Below are 18,124 nucleotides of genomic sequence, written 5' to 3'. Positions count from 1 at the left end.
ATGATCCTAAAGTAATTCTCCTTTTGGGTCAGTTTCTGGACTATTCCATAGAAAGGAGTAGTCCAGAAGGAATGAGCATTAATGTCCATCATGAAGATTGCCTGTATTCCGGCAAGCCTTATTAGAACATTTTCTATATAGTTTAAAAACGGTTCAATAGCCTGGTGTTCATGGCTATACTGTACATATAACGAGACAAAATATATCTGTCCAAAAGCACCTTCCATGCCAGCACAAGCCACATGGCTTGTGCAAAGACTCACAATCTGCATAACCATTATCTCAAAAAAGGGATGATTATAAAAGTATGCCTAAAAGGTATAAAAGGTACAATTTTAAATAAGAGTAAAAATATTTAAAGCTTTTAAATAATTAAAAATGGCTGACACTTGGTTGTTGTTAGATAAAATCTGACTGAGTTTATGTATAAGACTATGTGAGATGATTAAAAAACAGTAAAGTATAAAACACATTTGTGTCTATAATGTGGGCACTTGGTTAAAATATGTCAGATGGTAAAAAAATTTTCACAATTCTTACACATAGGGGAGTTGCATGACCTCAGTAGGAATGTGTAAGATGACTATGTCCAATGCAGAGGCAAGCAAGAACAACTTCTCAAGGTTCCTATGCAGACTAGACAGAGTATTGGATTACAGGCTTTATCTGATACAACTTGTTCATGACCTACCCATGCCAAGATTTTTCCAGTCGGAAAGTAATTTAGAATGTATTACCTGCCTATAGTCTGTATAGGGGACTAACAGGCTACAACTGTTCTGGGATTGCACTGATCTGGCTACAGCATCTGCCAGATCATTACTCGTGATCCCAATGTGACTTTGGATTCAGTAGAAGCAGATGCCAAATGTAGATTCAGAAACAGAATGCAGTTTCCGCTGAACAGGAATGATTGAGGGTTGTATCTCATCCTTGTAATGCACTTACAGAATCTGTGTATATCATACACCTTTGATAATTATTAATTTTAATGTGGCACAAGGCTGGCTCTACAGCATACAACTCTGCAGTGTATATATTGCACTCTTGGAGAACCTTCTCAGATAATGTACTCTCTTGAAAAGACTGCAGCAGATATCATAGATGATTCTGATTTTGAGCCATCAGTGAAGACAGGCAGGAAATCAAAGTAAGTAAGGGTTGGCATAGAGTTGTAAGTAGACAGATGGCAAAGTGATGATGAAAATGATGGAAAGTGAGCATGCCAGGGTGGAAGAAGTTGCCTTGGTAACTGGGTAACATTATCCTCTCTGAGTAGCTCCTGGACATAAATACCAAAAGGACGGTTGGCAGTCAGATGAGTGTTATAGAGATTTGCTATTTTCCTATTGGGTGATCTTGTAGAGATTTCAGTTTAAAAGTATATTTTAACAACCTCTGCTTTCATCAAACTGACAAAGGTGGTTCAGTCGCCTTTATCAGTTCAATATATAAACTCTAGACAGGAGATGTTCTAAATGCTCCAGTAGCAATGCAGATGGCTTAATGGCAAACTAGTCTATCCATTGCAGTACGCCATTTCTAGCAGATGTGTACACTTGGGTCCCATAATCTAATTTAGAACAGACAAGTGCATGATAGAGATGGAGTAAAATACAGCAGTCTGCTCCCCAATTATAGGAGGAAGTGGCATGAAAGAGGTTCAGTCCCCTTGTGCACTCAATCTACAGTTGTCAGATATGTAATAGAAAGTCAAATTTTTATCGAATACAAGCCCCAACAATTTTGTAATGATGTTTTTTCCAAGCTTGAGTTTTATTACTGGATAAAGATTCCGTCGGTGGCAAAAGTGTACACAGACAGTCTTCTGAGATGAGAACCTAAAACCATTAGCCACTGCTCAAGATGTGAGATGGTCAATGGCTTGCTGCAATTGCCTTTTGATGAACCTCATATTACACATGACTAAGAGAGAGAGAGAGAGAGAGAGAGAGGACCACATACAAACTTGGAATGAGTGGTTTAACAAAATAGTTTATATAAAAAGAGCTAGGTGACCCCTCCCCCACCCCAAGACGAAGATTATAGATATCTTTTTAAATTACAAATCTCCAAGTCATGTTGTGTGCTTTTTCCATAAAGAAAATCAACACAAGATGCTCGCTTTTGAGGAAAGCATAACAAATAGATGTTTTCAGTCTTATTAAATGGTCAAGCATTGACCTGTTCCTTTGGAAGCCATATTGTGTTCTAGAAAAGAGGTCATTTGCTTCTAAATACCACATGAGTTGGGCACTGACCATCATTTCCAGGAATATCTTGCACAAGCTGCTTGTCAAAGCAACTGGGCAGCAACTGTTTGGAATTTTTGGATTCTTTGTCAGGAGATATATGGAGATTATACAATGATGAGAGACCAATACGAATTACTTTTCTTTCTTCTTATAATTTGGAAGTCAACTGTTTAAAAGACTGATCACAGCTATGAAGGGTGCCTATATAGCCAGGTGGGCAGGAGCAGCAGTGCACAGCACACACTTTTTGATTAGACCAGGGTTTGAGCCCATGACCACCAAATACGGAAAGGTCAGGGAATGACCACCGCATATCCCCGGAGCAATATGGCCTTAGTTGCTAATGCTCCTAAAAACCAAATAACAACAACTATGAAGCTAGTTTAATTAAAAAAAACAAAATAGGAGTCTGTTGATAATCTTTTTGTAACTTATTTTGCACCAAGAAAGTTCTATAACAGAATACAATGGTATAAAAAATTTCAAATGCATAATTTTTTTAAAAAATTTAACTTACCAATACAGCTCTTGTTTGCAACAACACTAGATTTCGTAAGGTTGTGTGAATTGATAAGAGATTCATCAATTTTAATGAATGTTTGGTCCCCACTAGCTCCTATCCAAGTGGCTCGACGTCCGTGTTTTGCTCCAATATTAGGAATCATACCTGGTATGGCATGCCATAGAGATTCCTTCTCTCTAATTCTGTCTCTCTTATTATCATCACCACCAGCATTGGGAGGACTCCTTCCAAGTTGTCCCTTCTGTCAATAAAAATGGTATAAACATTTTATATAATCAAATTAAATAGTTTGAAATAAACAAAAATCACATAAAAAGAAACAAAAATTTTTGTTTAAAAAAAAAAAGAAAAAAAAAACATTAAGACATTTCTGTGTGCAATTTTAAATTGGTTTTATTAACAAAAAAAGCATATCAACCTCTTTCCGGGGGCTACTTCAGCAGCATTAATGGTAATAAAGGTTAAGTGACTGAAAGTAGTGCCAACAAATTAAAATTAAAGCCACGAAAATATTAAATTAAGTTAAAATAAAAGAGAAATTAAAAAAATGGCAGGCATACAAACATACTCACCACATAAATGAACATAAAACACTAATACAAAGAAAGATCGCTCAGAGATCTTTCAGGTACAGAAAGATGTTGCTGTTATTTCGGGATTTTTGATGTAAAAACTACTTTGGCTATAATGTGCCTGTTATTTTGTTATCAGGATGTTCAAGTTTATAATAGATGTGATTTGTGATGTCTGCTAATTTAAGGAAAGTAAAAATGTCATTAATGTTTGAATTATCACCTAAAATTGTCTGCAGAGTTAGAGACTTATGACAATACAAGTGATTGAAAAACTGTTTGCCAAGCATTAATACAGAGTGGACAATCTATGAGAAAAATGCTTTACTGTCAATTAAAAATTACTTCTGTGACACTGGGGAGGATCGCATTTCATCAGGAGAAAACGGTGTGTCAGGTACGTATGCTGAATATGTGGCCTGGCAAAGTTTACTTTTTCATGTCTGTTTCAGCAAAGGCTTGATTTTCATTGTTTGAGTTCTCGTTTCTGATATCATTTCCAGATTTTAAATCCATTCAGTTTTATTGGCTTGTCTAATTACAGGAATGCAATTAAACAAGCCAGTCATTATATAGAACCTGGTGGTTTAATAGAAAGGCATCTGATGAATTTTTTGCAGCCTGGTCGCTATGCTCATTTCCTGAATAGCCGTTTATCACTAAGACGAGATAAACAGAAGAGGATTTTTCATATGTGTGGTTGGAAGGAGCTCTAATTGTATGGCATATATGGCACTTAAAGAGTCTACAAATATGGTACTTTTTTTCAAGGTGATATGTATCAATGTGCATTAAGGCTAGAAGTATGGCAAACAGTTCATCAATCTATATATATACAGTAGAACCTAAATTATCCACCAGGGTACGGGAGCAAGACCATGATGGATAATTCAATAGACAGATAACAGAATATGTACATTAAAACCATTATACATACAATACACATGGTGATTAACTTTTTTATTTTATTATATACCATATTTCCCCATGTATAAGGCACACCTTTTTTCGAAAAATTTGGGGTTTTAAAAACTGGGTGCATCTTATACAGTGGTTGTAGATTTTTTTTTTTACATGCATTTCCTGCTTTCTCGCGTTTGTTTTCTTTGTGTTCACTGTTTCGCACTTGTTACCAGTATATTAGGTTACGTTTTGCCACGTTCTGACAAGAAATGGCTCAGAAAAGATTTTCGTACAGTGCTGAATTCAATTAAAAGTGATCCAGTTTGCAAAAGTGAATGGAAATCATGCTGCTGAATGTAAGTTTGGTCCTCCTCCAACTGAGAAAACAATCCGAGACTGGCTACGGGAAGAAGAAACCCTAATGAAAACGCCACGGCAGAAGAAAGCCATTAGAGGCAAGTCAGCAAAATAGCCTAATTTAGAGAGGGAATTGAAGATATAAATTGAGGAGCAAAGGGCAATTCGAATTCCTGTGTCCACAAAGATGGTTCAGCATGAGGCAAGAAGAATTGCTGACGAAAAAGAAGTTACTGATTTCAAAGGAGGACACAATTGGTGCTTCAGGTTCATGAAACAGAATGGGCTAAGCATGCGTACACGCACCACGCTTGCCCAAAAAATGCCTGAAAGCTATGAGCAGAAGGTCCTTGAATTCATCGTTTTGTCATTCAATGTCGGAAGACACATCAGTTTGAGTTGGGACAGATTGCAAATATGGACAAAGTCCCCCTTCAATTTGATGTCCCAAGTAACAGAACTGTTGATAAGAAGGGGGTGAAAACTGTAACTGTGAAGACAAGTGGACATGAAAAGAGCTATTATGCAGTTGTTCTAGCTTGTTGTGCTGACGGAACCAAGCTGCCTCCTATGCTGATTTTCAAACGCAAAACAATGCCAAAAGAAGACATTCCTCGAGAGGTGATTGTCCACGTTCATGTCAAGGGTTGGATGGATCAGGATGGGATGAAGATCTGGTTTGAGAAAGTTTGGAGCAGGAGACCACGTGGGCTCTTACGCAAACCTGCCCTATTGGTGCTTGATCAGTTCAGGGCACACATAACAAAAAATACAAAGATTGCTGCAGAGCAAAAAACAAAAGCAGAGCAAAACTTGCTGTCATACCCTGACATCCCAGCTCCAACCACTTGATGTCGGCATTAACAAACCCTTCAAATCTGACATGAGAGACGAATGGAACCAATGGATGAAGTCTTCTGGGGACAATTTGACACCAGCAGGAAGAGTGAAGAAACCAACTATAGGAGAGGTTTGTACCTGGGTGAAAAGATCCTGGGATAATATGAAGATTGAGATTGTTGTCAAGTCATTTAAGAAGTGAGGCATTTCAAATGCCATAGATGGAACTGAGGACGAGGCAATATATGAAGACAGTGATTTGTCATCAGACACATGAGGACAAGCTAATGGATGGGAGTTTTGACAGTGATGAGTTGTATGAATTTTATGATGAATTTTTTTTCAAATTTCGGGCCCCAAAATTAAGGTGCGTCTTATACATGGGGAAATACGGTAATACATAACCTAATGAAATTTAATTAAACTTTAATTATTATTTATTTTTTACTGGGTCATCAAAAAATCATAGTACAGATATCTATATACATACCTATTTTTAATATTTTCACTTACATTGGTATAGTAATGTCTTCATTATTATTATTAGCTACATGGTGCAAGGAAGCCTGAGGCTTATGCTGCACCAGCCAAAAAAAAAAAAAAATCCCGAGTTACCCTGAGAGAGAGAGAGAGAGAGAGAGAGAGAGAGAGAGAGAGAGAGAGAGAGAGAGAGAGAGAGTCAAAAGTCAAAGGGAATCACCAAGAAAAAGAAGAATGATGATATCCAGCCCAGGATCCTGGGTGTGCCGAGCCCATACTCACCAGATATGAGCCCCTGGAGGGGATTAAAAAATTTAAAAGAAAAGAATATTACATACATACAACTTTGTTCTAATGTCATTAAAAAATTTAAAGTAAAACAATATTACATAATCAAATTTCTTTTCTAAAAAAGTCAGTCATTTTCTTGTGTTTCATTACCCCTTGAGCCTTTTGGAAGGCAATGTTATGAAATTTATGCAAAAGTAACACTTGTGTAGCATCTGCTTCTTCTTGTACCTCGAACCACTCATTGCATTTTGACAACATAGTTTTAGCTTGACAGTGGCTAATTATGTTTGTTGTTCCATCAGCAGTAGCTTTTTCTTCAGTTTCAGAATCATCCGAAATTGGCATCACTCTTTGCACAATTTCATCATCATCTAAAATTTCGCATACGATGTCCATTTTGTTCATATCCAGCCAATCATTTACTTCCTCCATCGATATATTTTTAAAACCAGGAACGTAAGAGCATAAGTGCAAAATTTCAGTTTCTTTTTGAATGGTTTCTGTATCACTTGAATATATTTCTGGCCACAACTTATTTCAACTTCTTTGTATTGTTTGAACTGGAACATCATTCCAGGCATCAGTAACATTGAAAATTGCATCTTCTATAGTATAGCTTTTCCAAAACTCTATCTAATCTAATTTATTTTCTGCCGAAACAAGTTTTTGAATGAATATTTTGCAATAACGATGTTTCATACTCTCAATCACGCATTGGTCCTTCGATTGATTGGGAGATGTCATGTTTTTTGGCAGTTTGTTTGTTTGTTTGTTATTTGGTTTTTAGGAGCATTAGCAACTAAGGCCATATTGCTCCGAGGATATGCGGTGGTCATTCCCTGACCTTTCCGCATCATCCGTATTTGATGGTGACGGGCTCGAACCCCGGTCTAAATCAAGAAGCGTATGCTACGCACTGCTGCTCCTTCCCACCTGGCTACGGAGGCGCCCGTTTTTTGGCAGAAAGTGGCATGGTATTTTGCCATCATTGCATTATCCATCAGTAACATTGAACATTGTAGTAAAACCTTTTGATGCCAAAAATGTGATCTTACACATAGTACAAATATTTTATTTAGTTTTTTATCTTGGCTCATCCATGCGTGTTTTGTGAGAAATATTTAACTGGCAAAGCATTTAAATTAATAGCATTTAAATGATCTAGGCTTTTTTTGTTTTTCTATAACAACCAAAGGCAATTTTTGACTACTGCTGGCATTAGCACGTACCATTATAGTGATGAGATATTTTGACCTCTTATATCAGTCATTGAGGCCAGTGTCTTTTGAGGTGGTGCCTTCCAATTAAGGCCAGTCTCACTGCAGTTGTGTGTGTGTGTGTGTGTGTGTGTGTGTGTGTGTGTGTGTGTGTGTGTGTGTGTGTGTGTGTGTGTGTGTATATATATATATATATATATATATATATTAAAGGCAAGTGTATATATAAGCTGGTGGCAACTAAACGCTATAACTTGCTTTTGTCCTTGCTGGCTGGTGCCAGCAAGGACAAACATAATAGAGAAAAGAATAGCAGAAAATGAGGAAGAATAAAAAGTAAAAATAAGTAAACACTTGATAGATGGACAAAAGGAAAACACAAGAATTAAAAGACAAAGGTTCAACACAGAACAACCTGTGCCAGCATACAATTCTGCCTCAGAACTGGTCTGAGGCTGGCAGGAGATAGAAAACAGCAAAATACAGTGATCATTCAGCATTCTACGAGTATGATTAGGATATGTCAAAGTTGAAGGTGGTGGTAAACACAGTTATTTGAACTAAAGGTAGTGATGACAGCAGTGGTGGTGGTGGTATCATGAACTGGAGATGATAGAGGTGATGGCCTGGACTGGTGGTAGAGCCAGAATAGGAGTATTTCCAGGAACTGAAGCACTAATGTAGGTATTTCTTATAACTGGGCAAGGCTTTATGTGCAAAATTCCGTAGAAGATTAAATTTTATTTTTGGAGTCCAAGAAAGATGATTCGTTGCCTGGAGAAAATGATTGACACACAACAGACAGAAGCTGATGAAGATCCGCCTCTGTTTGCTGTGTGTGATGGACAGGTGAAAAGAACACTGCCAGTGATCTGGGCTGCCACAGTTACAGATGGGAGAATCAGACAGATTAAACAGCAAATTTGGCTCAAAGGGAACCATGGTCAGTTAGAGGAAAAAAAGACTATGAAAATTTGGACAGAACCATTTTAGAACTGACTTTTGTAAAGCAAAAGACACAGATGGAATAAACTTCCTTGTGACCAAACAAGAAATTCTTCATTTTTTTGAAGAAGGCCACCAATCTTGCCAGAATTGGACTAGGTGGTTCCAGCACCGAGTCTTTTCCAGTTTTAGGATTGCAGTGGATATTAAGAGTTATGACTAAAAAAGTAAACAAAAACGGCATGTCTGAGATACTAACAAAAACCTTGATAAGCGATTTGGAGGTTCAAAGGTAGGCAACCATTTAAAACCTGTAGCACAGCTGTCGAGACAGTGTGACAGGAACAACTCATCATTAAGAGCATACATCTTTGGATGGAAGAGGGTTTCTCTTGGATAGCAATCTTCTTAGAATACCAAAACCAGGCACCAGCACCATAGGTACAAATTGGAACAAACGCCATGTTGTACAAAAGACGAAAGATATGATGGTCAATACCCCAGGACTGATGCAACAGATGGACAACCATAGAAGTATAATTGACTATTTTATCATGAGGTACAAGAAATGTTTCTGAAAGTTTAATTTACAATCTAGAAATTAATGTGACCAAGAAATTTATGGAAGTCAACCATGGAGAGAGAGAGCGATCAAAACGTTAACAGTTGGAAGCATGGAAATGTTAAGGTTGCCCTTAAGATAAAGAAGTTTAGTCTTTTCAGGAGAAATGGTAAGTTTATTAATAACACACCAAGAGCACAGATCATTCATGATATTATTAACAGTACTTTCCAGAGAAGAACGAGAATTTCCAAGGACAAGAAGCATTAGATCATTAGCATATGCATTTTTAAAAGCATTGGGGGATGAATGGAGAAGCCACTAATTTAAAACCAAATTCCAAATAGCCATGATGAATTTAAAGGTACAGCTGTTTGCTCTGGAAAAAAGTTCAACCAGTGCCTCCTCAGTTCCACAACCTGGACGAAAACCAAACTGGTTAGAAGGCTTTAACGATTGTTCAGTAAAAACACAATCTAGATGCGACACTCTAGATGAGCAGCAATGTCACACAAGGGTTTTATCCAAGAAGTAGGAGCACCAGGTTTGAAAATTAATTTTAGCAATGCCTTCTACCAGAGGACAGGAAAAATTGCCTCATTCAAACATTTATTACAGAGTGTAACAAAGACAGATGGATACAGTTTATGTAGTCGTTTCATAAATTCCTCAAGGTTATCAAGTCCGGGACAACTATTATTACTGATTTTAGGGATTACTGAATCAATCTGCACTTGGGTGAAACAAGGAGTGGATTCAGAAGTAATGTAGGCCCTGTCGACAGAGCTAATTTATTTATGAATAGGAAGATCACAGCTGGGGGTCATCTGAGGGAAGAAGTGCATCATGTATGGCATTGACAGTGCTAGTTCAAGTCAGATTTTCAGCATTGTGAGAATCAATAGACTGGTAAATTTATGGAGGGTGAACTTTGTTTGTAGAAAGACGATGAACCACATGCCAGATCAGAATTACCTGCAGTTAGAACAAATGTGATCCAAGTAGATATATGCAGCAGCGAGAAGCAGTCTGTGCCCCATCTCATGGAAGATACTGACCTTAGAATATTTAATTCTTTAAACAGATGTTACGCAGGTATTTTATGTGCTCAAGGAAATTTAGTTTATCATCCATGATTACTCCAAAAAAGTCAGACACTATGTTTAAGTAAGCTTTCTTGGTTACCTATTCATAATTCAGGATCAGAATACATCTTGCATTTTCCACAGAAGTATATTGCTGCTGTCTTCTGTACTGAAATCCAATAACCATTATAGGTAGTCCATGTCTCTATTTTATTTATAGCACCTTGCAATTGTCTCTCAATGGTGTGCATATTATATGAGTGGCATGAAATAGTGAAGTCATCTGCATATAAATATTTCAAGTTTCAGGTATGTCTTGTGTGATGAGTTTAATTTTGATTGTGAACAGAGTTGCAATGAGGACTGAGCCTTGGGAAACTCCTTTGTCTTGAATATATTTTTTAAGACAGAAAACGGTTAAACTGGAATTGGAAGAAATTATGTACGAATTCTGATAAATGGTCTCACATTCCTATCCAGTGTAAGTTGCACAATTTACCATATCTACAGGTTGTATTAAAAGCCTTCTCAATGTGAAGGCATATCATAACCAAGTGCTAATTTTTGAGAAAGGCAGAAGCATATGTTTGTCTGCCTTTGTCAGGGCATTCAAAGTTGGTCTTATCTTGAGAAAACCATATTGACATTGAAAAAAAATTGTAAAAACGACATAAAATCATTTTGCAATTTTTTTCATTAAATTAAATTAATTTTTTACTTAATTTTTAATTGTGTTAAATTGATTTTTAATTATTGTTAATTATTTCTTACTGTAATGTAAGATTTTCAATTTTTTAATTGTTTTCATTTTAATTTCTGGGGAGTATCATTTGGAAGTGTTCTATGTATCATATTGAGGTAAACTTCTCTTATTCTTTTACAAATATAATAATAAGAAGAAAATGGGAAAATAAGAAAATGCTATTTATTGTTAAAGATTCTGCAGTGGGAGAGGAAAATATTTTTCTATATACAACAAAAGTAAATATTCAACGCCTATCATGTGCTCAATATTGGATTATGGATGGTACATCTAAAACTGTTGCCACAATTTTTTATCAATTATATACAACACAAACACTCGTCGGTAATGAAAACTATTGAATTCTTCCCTTAGTTTATATGTTGATGATGAATAAGAGTGAAGAAAATTATAAATGTTTGTTTCACAATATGATTCACTTCGCCGAAGAAAATGAAATTGAATTGAGACCACAGGCCATATTAACCGACCTGGAATTAGCTGAAATAAATGCCTCCCAAGACGAGTTCCAAAACATGTCTAATAAGATCTGCTTTTTCTGCCTTGAACAAAGTGTTTAGAGAAAATTTCAAGCAAGTGACTGCCATCTCAGTACAGCACAGATGAAGAATTTAGTTTGCTGCTTCGACATTTGTGTCCCTTAGTATTTATTCCTTCACATTTAATGTTCTGAAGCCATATTTACTGAGGGAAGCTAGATATGTGATAGAGTGGTTTGAATACAATTATAAATATATACATATAGAAGAATTAGATGGTAATTCACGCTCCACCATTATGGTCCATATACAATTCCATTCAACAGGGAATTCCATACACACACAACTTCACCATATTCCATCTTCACAACTCCCATCTTTGCCAAGCCTCAAGACAAAACAGTGTTGAGGCTTGACGAGCAGATATTGGCGTATATAGGATCATCTAGGAATTTCAGAAAGGACAGCAACAGGTCAATACCTAGGCTGAATGCATACTTCGTGCCAAATTCTGTCCAAAATGTAAGAAGACGACAGTCAAGAGAGAAACGAGAATAATGACAGTTGTGAAAATAGATCTGTGATTACCTTCATGGTGTTGTGCATAATGTATCTTTATAAATATTATTTTATTTTATTCATATATATATATATATAAACTGTGTGCTGTTTATTCATTAATATGAATTAATATGAAAATAACAAAATATTAACATTATCATATACTGTTTGCATAACTGCAATGTACAGGTTCCATAAGTTAAAATAAAATTTTTGTTTTTAGCGACCATTTAGATTACATAAAAAACATTTTTTATTGCAAACAATGTCTGATATATGCACTTAACTTTGTTTTTTTAAATACAATCGACATGTCGGGATCTGTGGTTGTTGAGATTTTCAGCTCTAGGAATTTTGGCCGTCAGGATTTTGGGCAGCACCGAGGTGGCAGCGATCACAGTGTAGTGATGCAGGATTTACTTAAATATATAATTACCATCAGGGGTAAAAGGAAGGGTTTTTGCTTCTGTAAAGGTGACTACAGTGGGACTAACTGATGATGTTATCAACAGCAAATTCTAAGTGGGAAGTATTCAAGGAACTAAATGTGGACTCAGGGGAAATCCCCACTGACTGCACATGTGCAAATCAATCCCCAATTCACAAAGGAGGGGATCTGATTTTGATTTGATTTGATTTGCTTTTGGGTTTACTACCACAGCAGCAACCTATGGTATAATGTGCCAACCACGATAAATGAGTAGACATATTAAAAGTACAGAAACAAAGGTTAAAATAATACAGTTACCCGGGAATATTGGTCACTATATCAGAAAAATATTTGTACAAAAATATGCATAAGAGCAGTCAACAAAGTATAAATGATATATAAAATATAATGAAAGTATATGTTAACAACAGAGTATATATTAAAAAGATAAAAAAAAATAATGTTATCAGTTTTAAATAGTTAAAAACAGCTGACACATGGTCATTGTGTGAGAGAGTATCTAACTGAGTGTAGAAGGTTCAGTCAGATGGTTAAAAGCAGTAAAAGATATGTCGTTCATGACAAAGGGGGATCTAAAGGTGACATGAGTAATTAACAGACCAGTTAGTTTAACTTCTGTTCCAGGGAAAATAACGGAGTCACTGGTTAAAGATGCATTGCAGGATCATCTAGACAAGAATGCAGTAATAATTCAGACACAGCATGGGAAAGTCTAGGCTGATTGGACACAGCAGTTTGTTAGGGGAAAGTCTAGTCTGATTGGATCCTATGATGTGGTTACAAAGGAACTGGATGCAAAAAAATAATTTTGATATCATATACTTGGATTTCAGGAAAGCTTTTGACACTGTTGCACATGGAAGGCTACTGTACACATTGGAGGAGTATGATATTAAGGGTAAGTTGCTACCATGGATAAAACGGTGGTTGAGTGGGTGAAGACAGAGAGTGGTAATCAATCGACGCTGCTCTTTGTGGACTAATGTTACTAGTGGCATCCCCCAGAGTTTGGTGTTGGGCCCACTGCTGTTCTGTATATTTATCAATGATATTGATGAAGGTATATTAGGCTTAATGTCTAAGTTTTCGACAATACGAAGGTTGGCAGGGTTGTTGATGACACTAATGACAGTACACTACTGCAAGAGGATCTATAAACGTTCAGCAGATTGGCTGATAAGTGGCAACTGAAGTTGAACATTGACAATTTTTTTTTTTTTTTTTTTTTTGTTAGTTGTTGGCGCATAGGCTTCTGTGGCCATAATGCACCTCCCAAGGTTTTTGCAGTACTTTGATCCAAGCCCAAGGCGGGAATCAAACCCGCGACATTGACAAATGCAAAGTACTGCATATTGGTAGAAGTAACCCCAGAGAAACATACCAACTATGTCATACTACACTTAGGGTGGTAGAAAATGAAAACGACCTGGGAATAATTGTGTGGTCAGATATGAAGTTTTCTCAGCAATGCAAACAGATTGCGAGAGCTGGACATTAGGTATTGTCAATGATATACAGGAATTTTTCTAGTAGGGAAAAGGAGGTGATTATCCCTTTGTATAAGGCAATAGTCAGGCCATGCCTGTGTACTGCGTATAGGTCTGGAAGCCTCATTTTAGGAAGGGCACAGAGTTGCTTGAGCATGTACAGAGGGCAACAAGATTGTTGAGGGGAACGAAGGGATCCTCTTACTAAGATAGGCTTAAGTTCTGCAAATTTCAGTGGCTAGAGACTAGGCACCTGCAAGATAATCTGACTGAGGTGTATAAGGCCTTGAATGGGTTGAGCAGGCTCAATTCTGGTGGGTTCTTCCCCGTGCTCAGATTACAAAAAACCTGAGGGGTATAAATTCAAATTGAGGAAAGACAGTTGTAGAATAGATGTGCAGAAAATTGCCTTTAGCTAGCGGGTTGGTTAATTGCTGGAACAAACTTCCATCTGTCATTCTGGAAGTTGATAGCTTCAATAAATTCAAGGAGGAACTGGACAAACTTTTAGAGGGAATGGATGTGTGAAGTTTTTTTTTTTTTTTTTTTTGGCTGATGCTACATAAGCTCATACATTGCTTTCTTGCATTACATGCCTCCATTACTATTACTATATAATGGACTTGTTGCCTTCTTGTATTTTATGAGATGGCAGTGGTGGGGTGCCTTCAAAACTGATTCCATGCCTCATTTTTCTCTTTTTTTGTCATATTGCATTCATCTTTCCATTGTAAACAGTATTTGTACCATTTACAATGTTTACTGGATGCCAGTTGAATTGCAACAATTGAAGCAAAGATTATCCGATGTGTCACATACCTAACTGTGCTTTCAATATCCGAGAACTTGTCTTCTTGATCTAATGTTACAGAGGATTGATATTTTGCTCAGTATGCTTTTCCATTTGCAATTTGTGGTGCATCATCCATCAATATTCTGTAGATGATAGGGTAGTGGTTACTGGTATATGAATTTTAAAACTGTCCAAATCGAGTAGAAGAAATAGGATGGTTAGCAGATGGTAAGGTCTACTGTTGAACTTGTTGATTGCCTGTGTTTAGGTATGTTTGGTTTTGCTCATCTAGGAGTTTTTCAATCATCTTTCCCCTTTTGTCTCAGTGAAGAGATATACCCATAAAGGGTGATGTCCATTGAAATCTCCAAGTAGGCAAAAAGGAGAGCGCAACTGATTCACTAGGTGTTCTAATCCTTAATATACAAGGGAATGGTTTGGTGGAAGATAAACTATGGTAAGTGCAATTCCTGCCATGATACATGCTGCAACTGCTTCAAGGGATGTTTGGAAGGAATTGTAGAATTTACCGTAATTTACTAAAGGCTTTACTTCCATGAGCAGTAATTGTGTTTACTCAACCTTATCTGTATATATTATACTGCTTTGTTGTAATATTTATTTGTGGGATTAGGTTAGTTTCTTGTAAACATAAAACAGCAGGAATGTAGACATGAAAAGATCTTTAATATCATCAATATTGTTTGGGAGACCATCACAATTCCACTGAAGTACCATACATATTACTTAGGCTGTTGTTGTTTCTGCTGATTTTCTTCGTGTTATCTGTTTATGAAACTCTGTTTTGTATTTTTCTTTTTTTGGGAAAGATTGGCTGACCACCAGTATCCATATCATCAGTTGCATGAAGCTCAAGAATAGCTTCACCTTGATCTTGGTCATCTGTTTCCAAGAAATTGGTATTATACTGTGTTTTTGCTATCACTTGGAGATTTTTTTGAGGTTTTGGCCAATTGTGTTCAGGCTTCAGCATTTGGTAAGATCATGATTGGTGGTGCGTTTTTTTTTTTTAATCCAATTTTTTTTGTTTTGATTTTGAAAAGAGTGTTCATGCGCAGTCTGCTATTGAGATGCTTGGAGAAAGAGAGATGTCAGTTTGTGTTTCAAATGCTCCTAATTCTTTTGTTTCTGTGCTACTACAGCAGCATTTGTTATGGGAGTGTTCCTTTCAACCGCAGGGAGAATTAGCATTAGTAGAAGCATATGATGCAAGAAAGCAAGCTTATGCAGCATCAGCCAAAAAAAACCCTCCCATTTCACCCCTCCATTCATTCCAAATTCCTGTCCAGCTCAGACTTAAATTTCTTTAGGCTATCAACTTCCACAACAAAAGATGGAAGTCTGTACCAACAATCAACTACCCACTGGCTAAAGGCAAATTTCTGTACATCTATTCTGCAACTGTCTTCCCTCAAATTTGAATCTATGCCCCCTCAAGTTCTTAATCTGACTAAGAGGAAGAATCCCATCAGCATTCAGCTTGCTCAATCCATTCAAGGCATTATACACCTCAATCAGATCACCTTGCAGGTGCCTATTCTCCAGGTGCTGCAATTTGCAGAACTTGTCTTTCTTGGTAAGAGCACCCCTTTGTTCCCCTCAACAATCTTGTTGCCCTTCTTTGTACTCGTTCTAGCAACTCTACATCCTTCCTAAAATGAGGCCTCCAGACTTGTACACAGTACTCTAGGTGTGGCCTGACCATTGCCTTATATAACAGGATAATCACCTCCGTACCCTGCTAGCAAAATTCCTATATATCGACAAGACTCCATGACCTGCCCTGGCAGCCCGTCTACACTGCTTGGCGAACTTCATATTTGACTGTACAATTACCCCCAGTCTTTTTCACTTTCCACTTCCCCGGGTGTAGTACCACAGTTGGTACGTTTCTCTTGGGTTATTGCTACCCATATCACTTCTCATATCAACTTCAGTTGCCACTTCTCAGCCCAATTTGCCCAACTTGTCTAGATCCAGTTGGAGTAGCATACTGTCTTTACTGTTGTTAACAACCCTGCCAACCTTTGTATCATCTGAAACTTGGACATTAAACCTGATCTACCTTCATCAATATCATTGATAAATATACAAAACAATGATGGGCCCAACACCGAAACCTGGGGAATGCACTAATAACATTTGACCATAAAGAGCAGTGTCCATTGATTACCACTCTCTGTCGTCTCCCACTCAACCATCCCTTTATCCATTGTAGCAACTTACCCTTAATGCTATACCTCGAAAGATCTAAATTGAGGGGCCCATAAGGTCTCAGCTGCCCACATCAACGCCAGAGCTTGCACTTGGTCATCACGCATCACAGTGGCAACCCCCAAGGCAGAATGCGCCGGTCCAACAGGAACTAGTAGTTGTTGGTAACTATTGTCAGGGAAACGGGAAACATGCTTTGTAAAAAGGATAGGTGGAACAGGACCAGGGTATGTTTGCCAGGGGCAAAGGTTGATGACATTGTAGAGCGGATATCATCTTTGGGCACAAAAGGTGATATAGTTGTACACGTTGGCAAAAATGATATTAAAAGTAGGAAACCAGCAGAATTACTTAACAAGTACAGGTCACTGTTGAAAAAAAGCCGTGAGTTAGGGTTGAATTTGAAAGTGTCTGCAATTCTGCCCAGACACGATAGAAGGGAGTATATGATGAGAACGTTGTCGATCAATTCGGCCCTGGAAAGATTGTGCAAGGCTCAAGAGATAGGATTTTTTTCAGCCTGGACTGTATTTGTTAACAGGAGAGACTGTTTCTACAGGGATGGGATACACTTAAATAGAAAGGGTGCAAGAATATTTGCTGATGCTATCGAGGCAGTGTTAGGTGGGTCAGAAAACTGATAGCTTGGGGGGATACAAGGACTAATAGTTTAACAGTAGCCGTAGGCAGAGGTGAAGGTGATTCTTGCACAACTTCTATTAGAATAAGTAGCGACCTGGAGCGAGGGGTGTTGGGGGTTTCAGGGACAGATGGCAGTCATCCTGAAATAGGTGGGTATATGGGATGTGTTAGGGTAACTAGGAATAGGAGCATGTATGCTTGCATGTATACCAATGCTAGAAGTATAGTAAATAAATTTGATGAATTTGAAGTGTTGGTCAAGACATCCAAGGCAGATATTGTTGGGATAGCAGAGACGTGGTGTCACACAGATATAAGGAATGCTGCACTGGAATTTGGGGAGTACAATGTGTACAGAAAGGATAGAAAGGGAGGAGGTGTTATGCTGTTAATTAAGAAAAACATAAAATCAAAAGAAGTGCATCCAGTTGATATAGATGAACAGTGCACTGTTGAGTCAGTTTCGTGTGACATAAGCACTGCGAAAGCAAAAATAAGAGTATGAGTGTGTTATAGGCCTAATGACTTGAATGAGTACAATGAACAATTATACAGAGAAATAGAGTGGGCTAGTAAATTGGAATGTCTTATAATGAGGGATTTTAACTTCCCAGATATTGACTGGAACTTGTGCGTTGGTCACTCACACACTAGAGGATTTATTGGATGACTGTTTTCTGCAG

At 37.4% G+C, this 18,124-nt stretch overlaps 1 protein-coding gene across 4 annotated transcripts in view; it reads right to left on the bottom strand.

The window, feature by feature from the left end:
• Positions 1–18,124, bottom strand: part of hiw (MYC binding protein highwire) — a 1,043,263-nt gene that overhangs the window by 728,229 nt on the left and 296,910 nt on the right. For all 4 annotated transcript variants that reach the window (XM_090372846.1, XM_090372865.1, XM_090372875.1 and 1 more), the window contains exon 22: positions 2,773–3,019. In XM_090372846.1, the coding sequence (XP_090228972.1) occupies positions 2,773–3,019 (247 nt within the window). The remainder of the gene's footprint in view (positions 1–2,772; positions 3,020–18,124) is intronic.

The sequence above is a fragment of the Mastigoproctus giganteus genome, chromosome 1 (assembly GCF_048544385.1).
Source record: "Mastigoproctus giganteus isolate SK-2022 chromosome 1, ASM4854438v1, whole genome shotgun sequence".
NCBI lineage: Eukaryota > Metazoa > Arthropoda > Arachnida > Uropygi > Thelyphonidae > Mastigoproctus > Mastigoproctus giganteus.
This window is presented reverse-complemented; position numbering and strand designations above follow the sequence as displayed.